Consider the following 25,487-nt stretch of genomic DNA (forward strand, 5'->3'; position numbering starts at 1 on the left):
CTATAACGTCCTCAGTCCGTCTGATCAGAGTTTCAGACAGAAACTTCAGCCCACCTTGTTGGAGGTTTTCAGGAGTGGTATGTCACTCTCCGATCGCAGTTTGTTCTCAATTTCATCCCAGTTCCTGTCTTTGTCCTTAAACAATATCCTGGGGAGGGTGGGGGATGGGGGGTAACACATACGCATTTGTGTGAAATGGCCTTAGCTATGAAAAGCAAGTCAAAGTTGTGGTTAGAAGTTTACATGCACTCTTCAAGGACACGATTTATCATTTTCCTTTTCAAACACCTAACTGTGTCCAAGTTTTAAGCATTTAAATGATGGTTTGAGGGTTTGTTGAAGAAGGAGGACTACCTCAGAATTCTGAGGTAGTCCTCCTCTTCATTATTTCACCCACTTTGCTGAAAGCAGCAGAACTGTCCCACAGCCTGATCCTAACACCACCGTGCTGAATGAACAGCTTTTACAGTGTTCTTGGGGTTGAACGTCTGACCTTTAGTCCTCTAAACATACCGCTGGTCACTGTCGTCAAACAATGACCAGCTATGTTGTCACAGAGAAGCTACAGCCGCAGTCAATCATGATCAATAATAGGAAGTTAAGATGACTTGGTAAGTGAAAATACATTTTAGAACATTGGGAATCACTGAATTAACAATGGGTGTATATTTTTGCACCAAATTGTTTTTAAAAAAATGTATGTTGTGCAATCATTGTATTCCAGAAAAAGAACAGTTCACAGAAATGACAGAAAGCCCATGACATTCATGTCCACCATGAGTGTAAGTAAACGTCTGACGACACATTGAAGACATCGTTAAATAGTGTTTTTACACCATTTCAGTCTTTACCTGATTTTTCCTGCTGTTTTGTCAACAGAGTGTCTGAGCTTCGTGGATAACTGAGAAACTGAATGGAGCAGCAGGCTGTCCAACACCGCCTGTACACATGAGAGGAAAATCATTATTGTCGGACTGCAACACAGCTTTATAATTAATAGTGTATGTGTGCGTGTCAAACTGTCATGAGAGTAATGTGGCAATGGAGCAACCTGAAATTTATTTCATGCAGGCTTGTGAAGTAGACAGCACCATCTTTGTCAGGCAGAGAGATGGACTTTATTCCCCTGTACAGTTATTATTTTACCACATCCAAGTTCAGTGACTTTGCACGCTGTAAAGCACTAAGTCTGCTTCATACTATGACTACTTGTGCAAGAAAACTTGCAGGGATGCAAAATATCTGTGATGGTAGAACGCAAACTTTACCCTGTAAATGCAGCTTTGAAGAGAAACATAAGCAGCTCAGTGGAGACAAAAGCTAACATGGTTTGATTTTCAACTACTGACTAAAATTTACTTATTTTCTGAACTTGCATAGTCATGTTAAGGGTCACAGGGGGGCTGGAGCCTATCCCAACTGTCACTGGGTGAAAGGCACAATACACCCTGGATAGGCCGCCAGTCTACTATAAGGACTTACCCTATTCATGAAAAAGCACATTAAAATACTATGTTTTCAAACCCTAATATTTCTTCTTTGAGTGCCTGTAGGTTATTTTAATATATCTAAAGAAATACTTTTTTCCTTGTCCTTCATATGTTTATACTCATTTAATCACTTGCAAGAAGCAGCGCACTGTTGTTCCTTCTCACCTCCTCTCGGTTCCAGGTGCGTCTCCTCAGAGGGCGGGGTTCCAGACTGTCAGGTGCACGGGGACGGAGCTCCACTGGCTTACCGTTGACCTCTGGCGCTTTAGTGGTAGAAATAACAGGAGGAATCTTCCTGAAGTTGAGGCTCTCGTCGAACACCCGATCGACCAGCTGGACAAACGTAAGCAGAAACGAGGACGGGGAATCAAAACATTGGAAGCAACATTTTTTTTTTTGAACAGCTTCTTATTTGATCTTAACATAGTAAAAAAAACATGATTAGTGAGAAGTGGAAGTGATGTGGTTAAAAAAGCAACCCCCCCATAAGTATAACTTAATCATATTAATAATCATATTTTTATCCAACATGCAGATCCACGTTGGATTTGCTGTGGCGACCCCGAGTGCAAACAAGGGAGCAGCCGAAGGGACTTACATTTTTATCCTAAAACAAGTGTAATCTCATGACAAAAAATATAATAATAAAATCAATGATGTGAAAGTGCAGCAGATGGGAATGTAATAAATAACTATAGCTCACAGCCAATGAAGCCACAAAGCAGCAGAGCGACGCTGATTAAAGGCGAAATGAAAGCACATGCAGTTATGCAGTGAAAAGAAGAAGAAGGGGCACCTTTTTCATGCTCTCTTGAATATCCTGCTGCGTGGTGGGACGTGCAGGGCCTACCTCTTCCCGGGTGTCGATGGCCGATCCCGGGGTGGTGGCGGCGGTGCTGACAGTGGTGCTGGGCACTGTGCCGGATGAGCTGACCGAGTCAATCTCACCGGCCACATCGTGGATCTCACGTGCCAAGATAGCCAAGTCCTTAGCCAGGTCCTGGCTGATCCTGCGCACACAGGGGAATAACCTGTTAACCATCACACAGGGTTGTTTAGGACTCAGATACACACTCATAAAAACTGCACAAACACAGTCATTTAGCCAATACAACAAATGTAATAATGTATTTAGGGCGTGTTAAAAAAAGATCACAATTCATGATGCACTGCTGCTCCAAAATGTGCAAAGGTCAAAAGATAATTTTGAAGAGTTAATAAACACACGGGGCCTCATTTATAAAAGGTGCACACGCATGAAAAACCCATGTGTTTGTATGTGTGCCTTTTTCTACAAATGAATTGGAATTTATAAGAGGAAAACATGCATTTAGAACATGCAAAGCTTGATATGGTGAAGTGTAAATGAAAAATAGGGTAAGACAGAATCTAATGTAAGCAAAAGCAACTTATAACAGTACTGTTATGAGCAGATAGTCACTAGAGGGTGCTAGGGTGCCAACCCTTCAAAAAATTGAGAAAAGAAAATACATTACAACAAAATTTGTAAGTATGGTTTGCTCAGAGTCAGAGTTTGTAAGTGCATGTCAGTGTCATTCTCCAGTGTGTTTACACTCTGTAGAATTTATCCTACTTACAACGCCAACATGTAAAACCAAGTGTAGCTAAGAGTTTCCAAAGAATAAATCATTAATTGTGAAAAACAAAAATGAATTGCTCGATCAGTTAGGTACAGAACAGCAAAGATCAATACCTGGCTATCTCTTCGCTGTGTGCTGTCCAGTCCCTGATATATTCCTCTTGCTCTTTCATACGATGTTTGATCCCACTTCCACCCGGACCCGTGGCCATGCCAGAACCTGGACTCGTCATGGTAGTGAGTCTTGAACTGCGGTGGGGGACGAGATGATGGGGGCGCAGGTGGGGCCGCCCTCCTTGCTTCTGAGAGTTACGGATAGAGCTGAACTCTTCCTCTGATGTGGAGCCGTACTCCGGTGGCAGACGTCTCCACCTGCTGCTGCTGGCCACTGTAGGATCGACGGAAACGCCAACGTGAACCCAATTACCACTGGACATTATTACAAACTCATATTTGTTATTCATGAAGTTAAAGACGAGACTGTGAGTATGAGCGACAGTGCCGAGCCAGTCCTATTTTCAACTCAACACTTCAAATACTGTAAAAAGCAAATTAGTATTCCTGAATTTTAAGGCAACAGACCGTGAGAAGATATGGATTATTTAGGTTTCTCTGCTGTGGATGTGGACACAATAACCCACATGAGTGCCTCCGGTCCCAAATAGCCAACAAACACATCCAAAAAGCTACATAAAGCTTCAACAGAGACATAACACGTAAGCTTGACAGGCCAAAAGCATGAATGGAGCTGCACCATGATGAGACAACGCCATGCTCTATCAATAAAACACTGTCTTAAACATCTCCACAAGGTGGCGATCTCTTCCAAGACAGTTTCCTAATAGGTTTTTATAATTTCGGCGCTGATGTAGAGTGTAGAGAGCATATGAGACTTCATCACAGCGTTACTCGGATGCATGTTGGAGAACATCTGTTAGAGCTGGGTCATATTTCAACTCCACAGTGTTTTCTTTTGGGAAAAGTCACTGCAATTTGAATGATTTGATTTGAAGTTCATAATGTGGCCTGTCACATGTAGCTGCTGTAAAAGTGTAACTTAGGCTGTTATAACACAATTTCATAGGCAGCACAAGCAAAATTTACTTGGGGGTGGGGGCTGAATAAAGTGGTCAAATGTGCCACAATACATCACTGGCATCATGAGGCGATCAAAAAGAAGGTGGTCTGGGGAAGTTTCAATAATCCCTGTAAAATGGCACATTCTGAAATGTTGTTTGTGCACATACTTGTGTTGTAACTTTTATTATTAATATTAATTCTATTAAGAACTTTAATTCCTGAGGAAGCACTAAATGAAGTTATTATCATTATGATTCTGTCATTTTATCAGTTAATATTAGGCTCCATTAAAAAAAACATTAGCTTATCATCCCCGCCCACATGCTGAAATTGGCCTGCATCAATTTATCTTATATTTTTTGGCAAATTTCATTAATGGCAGTACAAATGGTGCAAGAACCAGTGTCTCCAACTGATCAGAATGAGTTCAGAATGATTTAAGAGGTTTTACCTTGTCATCTGATGGTTAATAATCCCATTAATCCATTTGATCGCTTTGGGTGAACAGACTCAGTCTCAGACGAGCTGCTTTGCTCTGAAATGATGCATGTGCAGTAGAGGCAAAGCAGACCAATTTTTAGGTCCGTTTGGTCTGCTACACCGGGATGTCCACTAGGTGGCGAGTATGCTTTGGTCAAAGACAGCCGAAGTTTACCGAGCCGGACCCGGAACTTACCACATGTTGTCACTGACTGACAACCACACACACGAGGACGACGCCATTTATCATGATACAGAGTGCTGATAAGCCCAAAAAGCTGAAGCTATGGTACGGGGCAAGCGTCCCCCCCGAGGCAACCATGATCAATATTTACAGACAGTATGTACGTGGTACGCTGGACAATGGAGGTACAGTAGTGTTCAGAATAATAGTAGTGCTATGTGACTAAAAAGATTAATCCAGGTTTTGAGTATATTTCTTATTGTTACATGGGAAACAAGGTACCAGTAGATTCTCACAAATCCAACAAAACCAAGCATTCACGATATGCACACTCTTAAGGCTATGAAATTGGGCTATTAGTAAAAAAAGTAGAAAAGGGGGTGTTCACAATAATAGTAGTGTGTCATTCAGTCAGTGAGTTTGTCAATTTTGTGGAACAAACAGGTGTGAATCAGGTGTCCCTTATTTAAGGATGAAGCCAGCACCTGTTGAACATGCTTGTCTAGGAAAATGGGACGTTCAAGACATTGTTCAGAAGAACAGCGTAGTTTGATTAAAAAGTTGACTGGAGAGGGGAAAACCTATACGCAGGTGCAAAAAATTATAGGCTGTTCATCTACAATGATCTCCAATGCTGTAAAAATAGGCAAAAAAAAAAAACAAAAAAAAACAGACGCATGGAAGAAAATGGAAAACAACCATCAAAATGGATAGAAGAATAACCAGAATGGCAAAGGCTCACCCATTGATCAGCTCCAGGATGATCAAAGACAGTCTGGAGTTACCTGTAAGTGCTGTGACAGTTAGAAGATGCCTGTGTGAAGCTAATTTATTTGCAAGAATCCCCCGCAAAGTCCCTCTGTTAAATAAAAGACGTGCAGAAGAGGTTACAATTTGCCAAAGAACACATCAACTGGCCTAAAGAGAAATGGAGGAATATTTTGTGGACTGATGAGAGTAAAATAGTTGTTTTTGGGTCCAAGGGCCGCAGACAGTTTGTGAGATGACCCCCAAACTCTGAATTCAAGCCACAGTTCACAGTGAAGACAGTGAAGCATGGTGGTGCAAGCATCATGATATGGGCATGTTTCTCCTACTATGGTGTTGGGCCTATATATCGCATACCAAGTATCATGGATCAGTTTGGATATGTCAAAATACTTGAAGAGGTCATGTTGCCTTATGCTGAAGAGGACATGCCCTTGAAATGGGTGTTTCAACAAGACAATGACCCCAAGCACACTAGAAAACGAGCAAAATGAATGCCTCACAGATGTGAAGAAATCACGAAAAACTGTGGTTATACAACTACATACTAGTTTAGTGATTCACAGGATTGCTAAAAAAGCAGTTTGAACATAACAGTTTTGAGTTTGTAGCAGACCCTACTATTATTGTGATCACCCCTTTTCTACTTTTTTTTTACTAATAGCCAAATTTCACAGCCATAAGAGTGTGCATATCATGAATGCTTGGTCTTGTTGGATTTGTGAGAATCTGCTGAATCTACTGGTACCTTGTTTCCCATGTAACACTAAGAAATATACTCAAAACCTGGATTCATCTTTTTAGTCACATAGCACTACTATTATTCTGAACACTACTGTAGCTTGGATATTAAGCAAGGTGAGTTTTTCCTTGTCCGCTTCTTCTTCTCTGTAATTCTGGCCGCTTGGTCGGGCTCAGCTTCTAGAGGAGTAGTTGGATGACATCCTTATTTTTGTGGATTTTAATCAAATACTATTGCAGACCTGTGAGGCTGGTTTTTGTCCCAACTTCAGAATTTTACTGTATCGTATTTTACTGTATCATTTTTTTCTGATGTCAAGGATGATAAACTAATACTTTTTTTAAAATGGGGCCTTATGTATTCAAATTATTTTCTGAAAGCCCCCCCCACACACACACACTTATGCCGCCTATGATCCTTAATTTGCATCCTTAATTTGTGAAAGAAAAGTCAACCAATGAATGATGTCTGGACAGTGATTGTTTTGACCCAGCTATGACACACACACACACACTTATATAAAGGCTGCACAGCTGTGGTACAGTACCCATCAGCTCTTCTGCGGGTGCACCACCCTCAGGTTCAGGCTGAGAGCTTTCTGCACAGTGAAAACCAACACACAAGTTTATCACAACACAATGAATATGTATAAAGACAGACTGACACATGATGAAGAAGTGAATGATCATCATAGACCTGATCCTTCCACTTTATACTTAAACAGATGATTTCGATGATGTAGAATTTTACATTGTCTCCCCAATGTTACACTAGATGAGACAATCCCTCCTTACTTTTTGTAATCAAATAAAACAGCAGTAGATAACTAGTTATTGTCTGAGGTAATTCGTCAATAAGCTGTGGTCGTGCAGTGTGATGCTAACCTGTAGGTGAGCAATAACCAGCTGTAGCAGTCTTAGTCTTGGCTTCATTCAGTTTGGACACACTGTTGGCCCTCATCCTGGGTGTCAGCCTGTTCTCCGTGGGTGCTGATGACCGTAAGCCCAGGCGCAGAGCAGTCTCAGTAGAAAGGCGTGGTGAAGAGGCGGAGCTCCGGGTCACTGTACACTCTGAGTCACTGCGGGCTGAGATGGAGCCCACGCGGGTCCTACGAGGCTGAGCAAGCATGTCTAGCCGTGACATTCCCTTCCGACCAGAGAGGGGTTTAGAGGTGGAACTGGTGGTGGACACTTCAGACGCAACAGACACCCTGTCTGCATCAGCTAGGTCTGTGTCAGACGTATCACCTAGTCGAGCGCGGCGTAGAAGCGAGGCTCTCGTGGGTCGTGGCTGAGGCAATGAGGGCTGCTTTCCTACAGGGGGTGGTGTTGTCGCTTGGAGTGTGCGGCTGGTTTTGCAGGACCCACTGGTGGAGGTCTTACTAGACCTACTATCAAGTTTGGATTGGAAGGCATCATCTGTGGAGATATGTGAACTCCGCCCATGTACGGAGTGCCCCAAAGCAGATCCGGAGTAGGTCTCCTGGTCTGAGGAGAGGATGTCCGAGATGGGGAAGGATGAGGTCTGGTCATCATCGGTAAGATCTAGTGAAGGCTGGCGTCCTCTGGAGGAGGTGGACGATGGGTGAATGGTGCGGCGTGAATCGCTCCGACTCGACACTTCTGTAGATCTGGTTTTGGTCTTCCTCTCCAGCCGTTCACGGGCACTGGCATTTGTGACACTTGTCTTGGAAGTTGTGCTCATGTTACTTTTCTCACGGTGCAAAGTGCTAAGGGAGCGTCGTTTTTGTATGCCGCCTGCTGCTTTCCTGTCTGCCTCCGTGGCAGCCTGACTGGCGGTGCTGGTCGTGTCCACGTCTGACTCAGGAGAGATGGAATCAGCTCGATGGTGGAAGCCCGAGCTCGACCCCTGAGTAGCACCACTGGTTTTACTGCTTTTCTGGTCTAGTTTGTTTTCATCCCTTAATTTGGCCTCGAGGAACGCCATAACTGCTTCAGTGTCCTTCAAAAGCGTAGCCGTATCCATGCTGCCCACAGAGTCACTGCGCTCGCGCCCACTGCCGCCCCTGTTAATGCGTGGAATGAGCTCTGCTGGGACACTAGAGCTCGGCTTCTCAATTGTGAAGCTGCCCTGGCGCACAAGAGGCTTAGCCGACTTCTCGCCCGTGTCTCCCCCTCTTTTCCTCTCCTCTGACCTCTTCCTCCTCTCAGAGTTGCCAGAGAGAGGAGGTTTAGATGGAGAGGAGGCGGAGCTCTGCTTCCTTCTGCTGGCCATCTCCGTGTTCTCCATGAGAGTTGTTGACTCCCCGTCTCCCTTGTTCTCTTTTTCTTGGGGCTCAGTGTCCTGTTTCTCCCCAATCTCAGACCTCGGTCTCACAGCTTTGGATGCAGATTTGGCATCTACTGGGAGCTGCGGGAGTGTCCTGCGCTTGCGGTCGGTCAAACTGGATGAGGATTCCCCTCTGCTGAGGGACACGCTTGAGTCAAATGCATCTGGTCCTGGGGAAGAAACACTAATGTCACTTCAGTGAGGACTCGAACATTCACTGATAAGGCACTTGCCTTAAAGTCTGAAGATATTTTGATGTCTATTAATTATGTGATGCTGAATTTAATACCTCTCTCTTTAAGAAGGAAAGTGGCTGTCTCCGCCCCCGAGCCCTCTGGGTCTGTCCTGGTGTGATTGGCAGCTAGGCTGGCCCACTGAGAGACCCAGCTGGAATCGCCAGGAACAGACTGAGGGGACATGACAGAGGATGAGAAACAAAATAAAAAAGCAATTAGTGGTCACAGAGTATATACAGAGCAGATGATGAGTGAGATTAGTACTTATCTGTTCATCTCAAAGCCACTAAACCATACAGCACATCTGCAAAGTATTCACAGTGCTTCACATTTTTCACATTTTGTTACAGCATTATTCCAAAATGGAGTAAATTAATTTTTTCCCCTCAAAATTCTACTCACAACACCCCATAAGAACAACACGAAAAAGTTTTTTGTAATATTTACAAATTTATTAAAAATAAAATTTTATCACAATTCATAAGTATTCACACCCTTTGCTCAATACCTACAGATGATGGAGGCCACTGTGCTCATTGGGACCTTCAAAGCAGCAGAAATGTTGCTGTACCCTTCCCCAGATTTGTGCCTCGAGACAATCCTGTCTCAATCCCACAGGTGACAGTGCATGTCACCTGTGGGACATTATATGCAGACAGGTGTGTGCCTTTCCAAATCATGTCCAATCAACTGAATTTATCCCAGGTGGACACCAGTTAAGCTGTAAAATATCTCAAGGATGATCAGTGGAAATTGGCTGCACTTGAGCTCAATTTTGAGCTTCATGGAAAAGGCAGCAAATACTTATGTACGTGTGATTTCTTGGATTTTTTTTTTTTTTTGATAAATCTGCAAAAATCTAAAAAAAAAAAAAAAAAAAAAAAAAAAAGAAGTTATTTCACATGGTCATTATGGGGTATTGTATGTAGAATTTTGAGGAAAAAACAAATTTCATCCCATTTGGGAATAAGGCTGTAATATAACAAAATGCGAAAAAAGTGAAGCGCTGTGAATACTTTCTGGATGCACCGTATGTAATACAGGATGTTGGAGATTAGTTATACAGGACAACGATAAATTCCTGATTTTGTATCTTACATGGCCTACTGATTACGATACTGCCAAACCCAACACTACATCCTGTTGATATGTAGATATTTCCTCTATAACCTTCTAATTTTATGGAAAAATCCTGTTCACGTATCATGAAAATGTTATAAAAACCACAGGCAGAAAATCTACCAAAGCTTGTCCCCACCCACTGATGTGTCTAAAGGAAATCGCCTGAAGTGGTGAGCATGTCTCTCCGCATCATACCATGATCTAGGTCAACCTCTAGCAGTATGAGTTTACTCAGAAGAACAGAATGGTGGAGGCTCGTGGTCAAACCCAGTAAAGTGATTGGGACTCATTCAATGAAACTCAATCATGATTCAACGTCTCTCTTTTACACAGTTATTTACTGCAGTGCAGCTTTTCCCAACTGGTATTTGAGTTCTGCACACCTAAAGCATGTCAAATGGGTTTCACTGAGGTAAAATGCGATCATATTATGTAAAAAGCCTGAAAACAGATTTACAAATTAATTTCAGAGTACAGTGGAACCTCAACATATGAGCGACTCAACATACGAGTTTTTTGAAACACGAGCTGCTAAATGCCGGAGACCACAAAGGGCTGTGATTTCTCACTTTCCCAGTTTCACTCTTTCCTCTCCAGTCCAGTTTTTGCACTGCACCCCTCGATTACATTTCGATCTTGGATCAAATATGTTTCACAGAAAAGTCCATAAATATGACCAACTTCATAACACGGAGTCTGAAAAAGATGCTCAAATGACCCACAATTCATGGAGGAAATTATATGTACAGTATTGTTGGTTTGGAGACTGTATAAAGAAGTGGAGCTTGTTGAGGGACAAATTAATCCAGAAAAAGCCACTGTTCCTACTGTAAAATGCATAAAGACATGATGGCGAACTTTAAAAGGGTCACGCGAATGTCGATGTCATTGCATGGCCACAGAGTTGCAAGGAACCACTCCACAGCAGACTCAAACAAATGCAATCTTTTTAATGCACATAATGTCCAGCACTTATTTAAGGCAGGCATTTATTTTTTTCAGACAAGTTTTGACCCAGTCATTGAATGAGGCAGGTCCAGATTCAAGGTCAGGCTTTTAATCAAGGAATTACGTAAGCCTAATTGGTGCTGGGGATTCTCTGTAGATCATTCGGGGTCTCTTGACTGTAAAGACACCTTGACACTTGCACGAATTTGATCCTCGCACTGCTGTGCAATTCGTTGTGCCAATGCGACCCGCTTTGTCCTGCTGGATGTCATGCTTTGTCCCGTTTGATGCCACATTATATAAAATAATCATTTCGTAGCCGGTGATGCATTTGCTCTCAGAAGCTGGCTGATGAAACCATCTGTTATCACTCCCAGAATCACAGAGAAATTATCTGCAGCTTCAGCTTCTCTTGTGCACATCATACGGTGGAGAACGCATTTGGAATCGTCTGAAAGGTAATTACCTTCGCCAAGTAGGCTATGTTTTCGGTCGTGTCTGTTTGTTTGTTGGTTGGTTGGATTGCTAGCAGGATTATTAAAAAAATCCTCAACGGATTTCAATGAAATTTTTACCAGAGGTGTATCTTGGCCTAACTTAGAAGTCATTAAATTTTGGTAATGATCCGGAACACGATACGGATCCAGCAATGTTTTTAAGGATTCTTTATCATTGCAGGATAAGGCCAAATTCAACATTTTTGCATCTAACTTCATGAAACGGGGCACAAAGGCTCAACAAAAATTAAGTTACGACACAACAATAATTTAGCATTTGTTTCTCCACACTGAATGAACGTATTAGAAAATAAAAACACTTGTGTAGTTCATGCAGTTTCTCTTTATAAATACATTTGCTGAAGATCTAAGGGTTTAACCACTGAATCATGACAGCAGATGCGTGAAATGACGTGGAATAAGTCTCTTTGCCAAAGGGTATTCCATGTGACGTCAGTGACCCTATGGCCTAGGTGGAGGTTTGCGCTCTCCAAGTGCTTCTAGTTATTTATAATATATATATTGTAATGGATTGGTAAATCAGTTACATTTTCATTACTTCTTATGAGTTTCATAATGCATCTGTAAAATTATGTTTATTATAGATGTAGCATCTCATCATAATGGTTCAGATACCCTGTGGCAATGAGATGCATTGACAACATTTGCAACATTTGGAACAAGCCTATCTCTGCTTTCAGTGCTTACCAGTCGAGTAAGTATAAGAGAAATTGTGGAGAGCTGGGCTTGTCCCAACTTGTCCTCTAACACTCCGAAACGGAGGTGTTCCTTTATCTCGCTTCATCAGCAAATTGGTCGTGACGCGCGAAGCCTCCGCGCGGCTTTCCATGACAAAATCTCTTGTTAAAAGTGAAATCTGCCGGAAAATGGCTGATGTCCATATGTGATAACCAGAGAAATTGCACACGGCGGTCCCGGCTCCACACAGCGATCAGTTTAGAAATGATCTGGTGGTTTCTGCCTCTCAATGGTAGCTCGGAGCGCGGTGCGCCGTGCGCCATTGTGGGTCGTCCTTAAAGCTGTAGTAACACTCCTTAATCTCTGTGAAGCCCGTAAAATTTTCACCGAAAGCCAGACAAATTTTTCGAATGATTTCCAACTGCCTGTGTCTAACAGTTTCTGAAAAAATTCTGATGGAAAAAAAAGCCCAAATCATTCCGCCATTTCCTCGCAATGAAACAACGATGAGAGGGGTGGAGCAGTGCTCACTCAAAGCCTGCCCACAGGCGAATGACGCAACTGACAGGCGTGGAAAAACCTACGCATGCGCACGAAGGTTCAAGCTTGGCTGACGTAAAAACATATTAATCAAATCTATATAGTTTTTGAAAAAACTGAAAAGGTACGATACCGTATAACGGATTCTGTCCGTTTTATACATATTTTGATTTTGATTATAATGGACAAAATCTGCTGGTCCACCTGAATCCATTATATGCAAGTTTTACTGTATATCTGTAAATTATTTGTGGCAAAAAAAGTGAATCATCACTTTGTTCATAATGTTTTTTGTGTGTATTTTTGAGAAAGTCTCACAAACCTCCTGGTGATACTCCGTGCAGCCCCACGAGAACACATACCCTTGTTAGGATCAACAGAACGTTCTGATAAATAGCTATTATTATTATTTTTAATGTCCACCAAGGAGGTCATGTTGTTATCCATGTCAGCTGTTTTACTGATTGTTTTGATTCATTAGCAGGATTCCTCAAAGATGTATCAGCTGATTTTCATGACGCTTGGAGGAGGAATGGTGCAAAGCTCAGGAAAGAACCCATTAAATTACGGTGCAGATCTGGAACCAGAGATGGATCCATGAATCTCCTCTGACATTGAGTCAACAACATTTGGAGATAAAACGCTTTGTAGGAAATGAGATAGGAGAGAAACAGTCACAGAACAGCTGAATAAATAGACTCAAACAGAGTTTCTTTTTTTTTTTTTTTACCTCTTTTTCAGTCTCTGCTGTTGTCTTTTCTCCACCTTTTACTTTTGGGTCTGACAAAGCAGAAGAATCATGGTTCTGCTGAACTCCAAACACCTATTTCAACAGACAAAATTAAAACTTAGAGTAAAGCAAAATATTAGTGAGGAATTAACAAGGAGTGACAATGTGAAAAATTAAAAGTTTTAATAACCCAGTCAAAGTCTCACTGTGCTCAGAGTTTACATGGTCTCCCTGTGAATGTGTGGGACTTCTCATGGTGAGACGTTTTCTTCTGACAGCCCCAAAACATGCAGATTTGGTGAACTGAATCTAAAAACGGATGACTGGAGCGAACACTGGAACAGGCTCCAGTTTTTAGTGGATAAATCAGAAATGGGCAGTGAAGAGTTTGAAGGATAATGAAGTATGTTTAAGTGCTCCAAACTAGTTTCTACAGATTTTGACTTTAAATGAGTCTGAACCAACAGTAAAATGAAATAAGCTGGTTTCAATCTGCCTAAATTTGAGGAAAACTGGTTTTGTGTAGATGCCACATATAGAAAGCTAAAAATAATATGGGAGCAGGAGTCAAAATCTTTCAAAACCAACAGCATTTCAAATAGATTTCCGAGTAAAGGAATTACCCCACTACGGCCAAGAGGAAGTATAGTAGGATCTTCCCAATAACATATAGCGTAGATCAGGTAGTTCTAACAACCTGAGAATAAGCCTACCTTGTCTATCATGCGTCTGGACTTTAAATGAGTCTGAACCAACAGTAAAATGAAATAAGCTGGTTTCAATCTGCTAAATTTGAGGAAAACTGCTTTCGTGTAGATGCCACAGAATAATAATATGAATATCAGCTAAATATCTGTGTATTATGAAGTGCTGTTTGGTCAAAACAAGCAGTTTGAAGAAAGTTATTTGAGTTCAGTGGAGCTGTAATAATAAAAAAATGTTTTTTCTAACATTATAAAAATGTCATGATTAGCCAATTATAAATCCAGTCAAAAGATTAACTCATAGGTTGTGATTGGTATGCAATTCATGACATCTATACTGTCAGGTTTTACACTTAATTCTGTTTAGCAGTTAAGCACATAACATTGCTGTATAGTAATTTACCAAAAACCTCTCAATAAACATAAATGAACAGAGAAGAAGCTGTTAAAGCGAAATGTCAACCTGCACTGGATAGTCAAATACCATAGCAACACACACACACACACACACACACACACACACACACACACACACACACACACACACACACACACACACACACACACACACACACACACACACAAATACTTACAAAAGGAGATGGCGCAAGAGAGAGTGAACTGGCTGACAGTGTGCCAATTAGTCTGTCAGCTAATTACAGGAATTAGCATAACAACACGTCCGGTTTTGAATGTACTGCACTCAGACTGACAGTGGATAGAAATACACCCCACTCATTGTATCAGTACACATCCCAAGAGATGTGTGCCAGTTTAAAATGTCACTTAGCAAGCTATTACGTAAAAAAATTATAGGCCCTATATTGATGATCTATGGCGGCAGTTCCTCATTGTCAGAGGAGTTTTCTTCTCCATCTTCAGCTTTATTTTCCTTTATGCATTTTTAAATGCCCAATGAGGCGAATAGGAGAGTGGAATTTTTGACAATCAGGAAAAGAAATGGTCGGTGGGGGTATCAGTTGAAGAATTTTTGCTTTTCTTCTTTCCCGCTTTTCTTCCGCTGCTTTGATGCGTTGTTCCTCCAGATGATTTGATGGTATTTCTCCAGAACTGCCGATCTTGCACTAAACTTTCAAAGGACTTGAGGTCGATGTCACTTTTCTCGAGGGTGTCTTTCAACTGGTCCTTGAAGCAGCGTACAAATCAAGGGGCACATAGTCTCAAACACATAGCTCAAATGCATTTTGTGTGTCTCCTCCCTGACTAAGAATCCTGGTGGATATGAACTTCTTCTATTTACGGATGATGGAGGCCACTGTGCTCATTGGGACCTTCAAAGCAGCAGAAATGTGTCTGTACCCTTCCCCAGATTTGTGCCTCGAGACAATTCTGTATCAGAGGTCTACAGCCAATTCCTTTGATGCTTGGTTTGTGTTTTGACATGCACTGTCTACTATGGGACACTATATGTAGACAGGTGTGTGTCTTTCCAAGTCATGCCCAATCAGCTGAATTTACCCCAGGTGGACAAGAATTAAGCTGTAGAAACAAGGATGATCAGTGGAAACAGGAGGCACTTGAGTTCAATTTTGAGCTTCATGGCAAATGCTGTGAATACTTATGTACAAGTGATTTCTTAGTTTATTTTTAATAAATTCGTAAAAAAAAAATTACAAAAAAAAACTTTTCACATCGTCATTATGGGGTATTGTGTGCAGAATTTTGAGAAAAAAATGAATTTCATCTATTTGGGAAATAGGCTGTAAAGTAAGTCCCTTTTGCTGTTCCCTTGCTTTTTTCCCCACTGGGGGTCACCACAGCAGATCCCAGGTGGATCAGCATGCTGATTTGTCACGTTTTACACCGGATTCCCTTCCTGACACAACTCCACACTACATAGAGAAAAGTGGCAGGGGTGGGGGTTTAAACCTGGAACCTTCCACACTGAAACCAAGCACACTAACCACTTGGCCACCACCCCTGCTTTTTAGAATAATGCTGTAACATAACAAAATGTGGAAAAAGTGAAGCGCTGTGAATACTTTAGTGGATGCACTGCAAGTTATATACTAGCCTTTTCACAGCACAACAAGAACAGAAACAGAATATATCTCTCTCACAATGTGAACAGAAATGATCAAACTGCATATAGAAAGCTAAAAATAATATGGGAGCAGGAGTCAAAATCTTTCAAAACCAACAGCATTTCAAATAGATTTCCAAGTAAAGGAATTACCCCACTACGGCCAAGAGGAAGTATAGTAGGATCTTCCCAATAACATATAGCATAGATCAGGTAGTTCTAACAACCTGAGAATAAGCCTACCTTGTCTATCATGCGTCTGGCCTCCTCCTCCTCTGGGTTCCTGTTTTCTAGTTCAATAGTATAAGTCCCCTTATCACTGTGGTCGTCAGCTGCGTCCCCTCCAGCAGTCTCCGTTCCTCTCCCGACTGCTGAGGCGTCTTCACTGGGGCTTGTAGGGCTACCGGTGGCAAGGCCAGTACTAGCCGAGCTCCGACTGATACTCGGGTCCTCAGACCTCTGCTTGAGAAGCACGCGGGCAGCTGTCGGGGCACCTACAGCCACCGTAGCTGGTATTGGAGCAGGAACCTTCCCTAAAGAGAACAACAATAAAGTGTAGGATTATGGCACTCAGAAAAACATATTTCTCTCACAGAGAGTTGTCCTACAGCGAAAAGTGAAAATGTTTTAATTCAGTTGGTTCCCCCTAATAGCTCTGTTCATTTCTCTTTGCTAAACTTTAAACTAGCACCTTAATCCTTATGGGTCCAGAAACATAATAAAAAGCAGGTGAGTCCATAAAACAGAACTGGATTCATCTGATGATGATTACACCTTTCTTACCTGAGTCTGAAGCTGTAGTAGCAGAAGTGGAAATGCTGAACACTTTGGGGTGAGCAGGGGGCTGGGGACACAGCCCCTCACTACCAACACCACCCCCAAGCAGCGGTGCAGTCTGGGAAAATGAATATGAGCGTCGTTTACGAGGGTTTTCCTCGTCGTAGAACTCGATCATAAAAGCAGTTCGGGTTCCAGTGGCTCGGGTCCCGCTCACTGTTATGTTCCCTCCCGCAGCTCCTCCAGCTCCCGCTCCTCCTCCTCCGGACCCACCAGTACTGTGCGCTGCTCTTAGGCGCTCCTCAAGGTTGTGGCGGTGACTAGCAAAACGCAAGCCCAGTCCATTTTCTGAGTCACTCTGGGTGCCGTCCTCATGTTTGCTACCTGTCAGGACACAATGAGATAAACGTTACTCATGTGTGCATGTAATTAAAAAAATGGCTGATGATCCTACGGTCGGACAGGGATCGGGAATATCTTATGTTAAAGGCAGTATTTCTGATCCATAATATATGCAAACTGGGAAAAACAGTCCAAGGCTTGATTTCCAGCTGCCTAGCAACCTTGTAAATTTTTTTTAAGGTTTCAGGTTAGGATAAGGGTCAGAGTTTAAGTTTTGCTACAATGCGTTAAAAAAGTCTGAAAATTTGAACATGCGGACCCCAAGTTTGCACACTTCAAGAAGTCTTGCACAGTAGCACAATTCCTATATGATCCCAATACAATTCCAGACTGTTTCATAATAATTCCACTTGGCAAGACATTGATATGAAAATGACAGACAAAATAATTTTGATATTCATAGTTCACTGAAATTGTTTCCCAGGATTGTTATACTAGGATTAAGATATATAGCAGATATACAAACATTTTGTAGAATGCTACACAACCAGTCAAATGTACTGTGTCCAAGCATTTGACTGGAATCAGAAAACATCTGAAAGAAAACAAAAAACAAATAAATGCAAACAACTGCAACAATACTCACAAAAACCAAGCTGTGGTGTACAGATAAAGACACAATGCAGCAACATTGTGCAGTAAAACAATGTGTGTCGCTGTTCAGATGTCTCCATGAAAAAAAGCCACAAGAAGAAAACATGACATGAAGACCACAGCACAGAACTCAGTGTGCCCATTGCAGATACCGCAAACAAAAGCAAATGTTGACGGCGACCCGTAAAAGCCAAATGCACTATGACATTTTAGCTGTGGTCTGATCCTCTTATTCAACACACCATGAATTCACAAACGACTCTTCTTACCTACAGCATGAGTGATATGTGTGAAATTTTTGTTTCAGTCTGGGTCAACTCAGATTATCCTCTCGGTGGTGTGTGATGATGCTTGACAGTGTGTTACGCTAATCCAGACATACCACCCACATGGTTATGAGCTCTGCCTACTTCTATGGCAGTGTAAGGTGGTGGGGGCGGCAAGGGGAGGAGAGGAGGAGGAGCACAGGGAGGGGGAAGGAGAGGAGGAGGTTGGATAAGAGCGTAGGGGGAGAGAGAAGACGCTTTGGGGTAGGAGGAGAAGGAGGGGAGGAAAAAGGAGATTGGGGGGAAAAGGGTGAGGGGGAGGCTGAAGTAGAAATGGGGGATGTGGGAGAAAGTAGGAAAATGAGTAGATAGGAAATGTGACACACTGGATTAAGGCAGAAAAATTAAGGAGAGACTGTGAGAGATGGTTACTAAACTGACGGTCAATGGCTCATTGTGTCAGGGAGACACGAGGAGGCAACACATGTATTTGCCCACATGAAGTTTCAAAAGGCTGCAAGAAATAAATTCAATTTCAACTGAATTCAATTCTTTTAGTTTATATAGCACCAAATCACAACGAAGCTGCCTCAAGGCACTCCACACAAGAAACGTCTAACCTTACCAACCCCTAGAGCAAGTAGACAGGTGAAAGTGGTAAGGAAAAACTCCCTCTGATGATACTGAGGAAGAAACCTCAAGCAGACCAGACTCAAAGGGGTGACCCACTCAGGCCATTCTACCAAAAAGGTTTACAATACAGAACACAACAACAACTGATGAGATTCCATGGAGGTGTCCAGCCCATAAATAAATTGTTAGGTTGGTTGATGCATATATTTTGCCCACAGGTGACAAATATCACCTGTGGGCAAATATTTGATAGTGGATTTCCACTATCAAACTGTCACAACACTGCTTTTAAACAACAGATGCAATAATCGTGGAAATCCACTGGTCCATCCCTCTCACACTTCATGTAACAGAAAGTATCATGGATGATATTTCCTTGGAGCATGACTACGAAGACGTGGTTAGAGCTATGGCTTTGTCCCTTCATCCCAAAATGTAACACCAGAATGTAAGGTGCTGCAGCAGTTGGAGTTCATAACAGCAACACGCATGTCTTCTATACGCCAACTCTTTACCTTAATGTCTGTCTGCCCATCCTGCCAGGCAGCCATGACCAACAAACAACAATCATGAAAGGATCAAGCACACAAAAACCAATGATGTTCCTCTGAAAATGTCAGTATTCTAGTACCTATGCCATGACCGAATACATATTAGGAAATTCATAGTCATAATGTCACATTATTTGCTATTTTCTTACGAGTAAGTAAATATAGCCATGCCACTCCGTGCACGCCTGATGCTGTCAGATTTCAGAAGTGAAATAGAGTAAGTCGTGATTAGTACTTCGCTGGGAGACTGCTTGGAAACACCAGGAGCAGTGAGCATCTTTCTCAATGTAGAGCTGGGGTGTGTCTGGCATAAAACATTTCCCAAATCCCAATGAGAATCAGCAGATCCCCAAGCAAAACAGGAGAAGTCGTCAGAAGAAATGACTTTCTTACTAGTCATCTTTCAGCTGTTCCAATTGTTTGGGATTAACACAGCAAATCCCATATGGATCCACATGTTGGCTTGGCAAGCTTTATACCAATACATTCCCACCTTCCCAAAGTAGTCATCTGTCTGTTCTTATCAGCCCTCTGATGGAAGGCAGCAGCAGCCCATCCCATGGAGTACTGAAACAAAATATCTTCTTTTGTAGTGTCAACCTTTGCAAAGTATGTTCACAGTGGCTGGAATGCCAATCCTGCCACAACCACTCAGGATGAAGGACCACCTACAGTCTCGGATGCAGGACAGCAATAAATACATATCGCTGTATATCATGGAACACCGATTAGAAGATTGTGCATTGAAGAATGACAGCAGTAAAGTGGAAATAGGGGAAGCAATCTCTAGCATTATATCACCTAGCCTTGCCCATTAAAATAATCTCAAAACAACATGAGCATTTACTATATGTACTGTATTCTCTGGAGTTTAAGTCACGCCAGAGTATAAATCACACCTTTTTCCTGTATTATGAGTGCTTTAATTTTGGATTTTTATTCATTGTTGTCATGTACGTTTTACTACTGGTATTTATTCTACCATTATTGAAGTTTATTTTGTTTAGTGCTTTCATTCCTGGGAAAGTCTTATATAAATAGTTATTATAATTCTTTTTAACTATTTTTAATTCTATTAATAACAAACGTGTGATTTTCAGTATATACTTTGCACCGGAGTATAAGTTGCAGGACCTCCCAAACGACTAAAAAGACGTGACTTATACGCCGGAAAATACAGTACATGTACAGAAAAGTACAGATTCTGCATCAGTGCATCACAGTCATCTTGGCGTCTGCAGCTCATTTCTCATATTCTATCCACTTTCTCCATTGTCTTTCATGGCTGTTTGTATCCAGCAAAAGGTAAAGGAGGGAGTGAGGGATATGGGTAGTAATGCCCTGTAGTATGAGCAGATCTACAGATAAAAAAAAAGACAGAGGATGGTCTTTCATTCTGTGTTCCACAGACAAAGAGGCTGCCTTCAGAGCCGGGGGAGAACAGAGACTCTTGTGAGAGTCCAGCGCTTTGCCCTGCTCGCCCCGCCATGAGTCACAGCGGAGCTGACCTCTACCTCTGCCTCAGGCTGCACACTGCGTGCACTTCAGCACCAGACACAGGAACACCCTCACGTTATGCCTGCATACACGCATACAAACATGCATCCTCAAACATAAGCACATAATCCTGAATGAGAGTGATTATTATCTTTCACACACAAGGCAGCTGCAATAAATCTCAAAAGCGTGTTTATAAAATTACACTAATCTAAATCTCTTATTACAGGGAGATAAAATGCTAAAGCATTCAGGTGTTGCAACACAGGAGACACAAGACAGTTTTATCTCAAATGGAAAAATGTGCATTGAAGGCAAGAAGGGAGAGCCTCACCTATGAATCAAAAGCTTTACATTGGTTGCTTCTTCTCAGCTTCAGCTTTGTAGCTCTCCGACACACCCCAAATCACGCGTCTTTTTCATACATGCTGAGCTCCTTGTCTGCAGATTGATGCAGAACACATCTCAAAAACACACATGCATCACACACGTTCCACGCAAACCCACCGGAGCACCACATTCCTCACACATTCCCTGGACAAATGCTTTTCACGCACATGCTCGTCTCCCGCAGCCTTCATGCACAGATGCATTTTTGTCTCTTTGCAGATGCTGTCCTCCATGCAAACCATCACGCTCCTCTTCCCCTACATTCCCCCTCTCCACACATGCATCGCTGTTAACTGTAACAACTATCTGCCAAAGACCGCACTCCGCTTCATCGCCTCGCTTTCTGCTTCTGCTGCAGACCAGTCAACAAGGTTTCCCACTCTCTCTTTGTCCAATCACCTTTGCTGTTATTGCTGCAAGGGCTGTTCTCTGCACAGCAGTCAGGTCTCTCTGCCTTCCTCATCCTCTCAACACCTCCTCCCTGCTGTACCACTGCCGGTACCACATCCACCTGTCTTCTCTCCATCCTTCTTTGTCCTGTTTGTCCTTCTCCTACTCTTGCCACAAATGCTGCGGGGAGTCAGTTACAATTTTTCAAATTAATTCCCACTTTAGAGTCCACATAGTGTAACACAGTCAATTCCAATGCCAATACCAAATCATAAATATTTATCTATTTCATTCAATTTCAATTCATAAACCTCATTCAAATGTATCACAACACACACACACCTTTAACAGTAGTGCTCCTAACCGAAGGACAGTAATGTGGCCTTCAGGCAGTACCACACAACTTAAACCTGTCCCAAAGAAGGTCTTTCAGCAGGTTCAAGTGAAACACAGCTATTCATGTTTAAATCGGGACTGGGCAAAACAAAGATCTTCAGAAACAATGATACAATGAGGATGGACAAACTGTGTCTGACTGTGGGGAGAAACAGACTGTCTGTAACAGAAGATGGACAACCTGCAGATCTGTGCAAATCTCACAGAATCCTTTACCTGTGAAGACCTGGAAATGTTCAATCCCCAAGCCAGACCCTGCATCTTGCACTGGAGTGGTGCAGTTCAGTGACTGGAGATGAACAACAACAACACACAACAAAAAAGTCTCATCTGAACTGTCATTAAATCCATTAGAGATCAGCAGGAGATCATTAAACCAATATTTACTGTGTCTGCTCCCTTCAGGACAGAAAACATTTCCGGCAGTGCTAAAGGTTCGTTCATCAAGGTCTGTTTATCCTGGGAAAGTTGAAAATTTTTAGCTGTTTTCCAACTCTGATTTTTTTTCCTTCAATATGAATTCCTTAATTCATATTCCAAATTCAATTCTGCTTTGAATGATCACAACACTGAATTTTGCCTTTTATTTTTCTTCCTCTTTTCTTTGTCCTTCTCAGTCCTTCTTGACATCAATCTCCTGTTGTCCTTGGTTTTTCCAAATTTACACTTCACCTTCAATGGTATGGGGTAATACTTATAAAGGTACAACACAATCACTATCAGTAATGCAGAAAAGAGCTATAAGAATTATTCATAATACTGGCTATAGAGATCATACAAATCCACTATTTTTACAATCCAAATTCTTAAAATTCACAGACTTGGTTCATTTTCAAACAGTACAAATTGTGTATAAAGCAATAAACAATTTACTTCCAGCAAATATTAAAAATATGTTTTTTAACAGATCAGGGGATTATAGTCTGAGGGGGAAATTTAATTTAAAGCATCAGTGGGCACGAACAACATTAAAAGGTTTCTGTATTTCTGTCTGTGGGGTGAGGATGTGGAACAGATTGGGAGTGGGGCTCAAGCAATGTCCAAGCATGAACCAGTTCAAACAGCGGTACAAAAATATGTTTTTTTCTAGGTATAGGGAGGAGGAAGGGTAATGAGGGTTAGGGTGTTTTTGTTTTTTGCTTCGGCTTGTAAATATACTCAACAAAAATATAAACGCAACACTTTTGGTTTTGCTCCCATTTTGTATGAGATGAACTCAAAGATCTAAAACTTTTTCCACATACACAATATCACCATTTCCCTCAAATATTGTTCACAAACCAGTCTAAATCTGTGATAGTGAGCACTTCTCCTTTGCTGAGATAATCCATCCCACCTCACAGGTGTGCCATACCAAGATGCTGATTAGACACCATGATTAGTGCACAGGTGTGCCTTAGACTGTCCACAATAAAAGGCCACTCTGAAAGGTGCAGTTTTGTTTTATTGGGGGGGGATACCAGTCAGTATCTGGTGTGACCGCCATTTGCCTCATGCAGTGCAACACATCTCCTTCGCATCATCCGTGAAGAGAACACCTCTCCAACGTGCCAAACGCCAGCGAATGTGAGCATTTGCCCACTCAAGTCGGTTACGACGACGAACTGGAGTCAGGTCAAGACCCCGATGAGGACAACGAGCATGCAGATGAGTTTCCCTGAGATGGTTTCTGACAGTTTGTGCAGAAATTCTTTGGTTAGGCAAACCGATTGTTTCAGCTGCTGTCCGAGTGGCTGGTCTCAGACGATCTTGGAGGTGAACATGCTGGATGTGGAGGTCCTGGGCTGGTGTGGTTACATGTGGTCTGCGGTTGTGAGGCTGGTTGGATGTACTGCCAAATTCTCTGAAACGACTTTGGAGACGGCTTATGGTAGAGACATGAACATTCAAGACACGAGCAACAGCTCTGGTTGACATTCCTACTGTCAGCATGCCAATTGCATGCTCCCTCAAATCTTGCGACATCTGTGGAATTGTGCTGTGTGATAAAACTGCACCTTTTAGAGTGGCCTTTTATTGTGGGCAGTCTAAGGCACACCTCTGCACTAATCATGGTGTCTAATCAGCATCTTGATATGGCACACCTGTGAGGTGGGATGGATTATCTCAGCAAAGGAGAAGTGCTCACTATCACAGATTTAGACTGGTTTGTGAACAATATTTGAGAGAAATGGTGATATTGTGTATGTGGAAAAAGTTTTAGATCTTTGAGTTCATCTCATACAAAATGGGAGCAAAACCAAAAGTGCTGCGTTTATATTTTTGTTGAGTGTATGTATATATATATATATATTGATATCGGTTTAGGTGTGTAGGAATCTATGTGTATATGTGGCAAAGGGTATTACTGGTTGTGGGGAAGAAGGGGTAGGGATAAATAAGCTGATGCTTCACCCTACCCCTTTTCGGACATGTTGGGTACACAGTAGGAACTTTTTTGTTTTGTCTTTACTGATCTATCTTGTAATTGTTGTTGTATCAAATGTTCGAAATAAACAGTTTTCATTCATTCATTCATTCATTCATTCATTCAAACACTGAATTCCTAAGAACTGGATCACCAGTCAGTTATTAAAACAATCAGTCATTAAGTGAGCCAATCAACAATCTAGTTGACATGGTGGTCCAAAGCAGAGCTAATGAATTAGATCCAGTGTCTTGTACTCATGGCGCCACGGATTTCCATTTTCATCCATTCTGGTTTGACCGTTCCTCCCCCACACCTGTCAACAATATCATTAACTGGTTCCCATTTAATTAACCTCTGTTGGTGGCCAGCATGTTACTGTTTCTTGTAATGTAGCTTAGCACTCAGCTAAAGCATAAGCATAGCCTGGTGGCCCATTCTCTTAAACATTCTGTGTAGCAACAGAGTAATCCAAGCTTACAAACAACAACAAGAACAACAACAACAACAAAACAAACAGAAAGCTAATTATCAGTTAGAACAATAAGCCTTATCGCGGGATTGCATTGCATTACAAAAAGCCCACAGAAACTTAGCTGTCTAGAAACAGGGTCAAAAAGATAATCCCATTCAACCATAATAAAATGGTATATACATGTAACAAATTCAAGGAATAACATGAATAAAAGAGTGGAAAACACAGCAAATGCCTCAAGCCATATAGTATTTGTCACTGAATGGTTAGTTGAGTATTAGACTACGGCTTTTGCAGTTGCCAGGTCATAACCCAACTGGGAGAATTTGTAGCAACGTGTTAACGCTCTCCATCACCAACACCAAAACACCAAATGGGGATTGTCTTTTGGAATAATAGCGTTCCACTCAGGAGCGCTGCAGAGACATTTAGAAGCAGTGAAGATGTTCTACTACCACATAGCGGTCCAACACCTTAAGGCCCTGTGTCCATATAGTTTTGTTTTGTTTTTTCTCTCCCTGGGACCCAGTAGCTTTTTAAAAAATTGCTCTAAATG

General features: G+C 41.9%; 1 protein-coding gene across 1 annotated transcript in view; it reads right to left on the reverse strand.

The window, feature by feature from the left end:
- The window catches only part of LOC117523241 (centrosomal protein of 170 kDa-like), a 118,097-nt gene that overhangs the window by 1,499 nt on the left and 91,111 nt on the right, over window positions 1-25,487 (reverse strand). The window contains 11 exon segments of the mRNA XM_034184702.1: window positions 55-148; window positions 852-940; window positions 1,656-1,823; window positions 2,287-2,521; window positions 3,205-3,478; window positions 6,892-6,942; window positions 7,229-8,803; window positions 8,923-9,040; window positions 13,406-13,498; window positions 16,397-16,686; window positions 16,937-17,314. Coding sequence (XP_034040593.1) covers window positions 55-148; window positions 852-940; window positions 1,656-1,823; window positions 2,287-2,521; window positions 3,205-3,478; window positions 6,892-6,942; window positions 7,229-8,803; window positions 8,923-9,040; window positions 13,406-13,498; window positions 16,397-16,686; window positions 16,937-17,314 — 3,365 coding nt within the window.

This window comes from Thalassophryne amazonica, chromosome 13, assembly GCF_902500255.1.
Source record: "Thalassophryne amazonica chromosome 13, fThaAma1.1, whole genome shotgun sequence".
Classification (NCBI taxonomy): Eukaryota; Metazoa; Chordata; class Actinopteri; order Batrachoidiformes; family Batrachoididae; genus Thalassophryne; species Thalassophryne amazonica.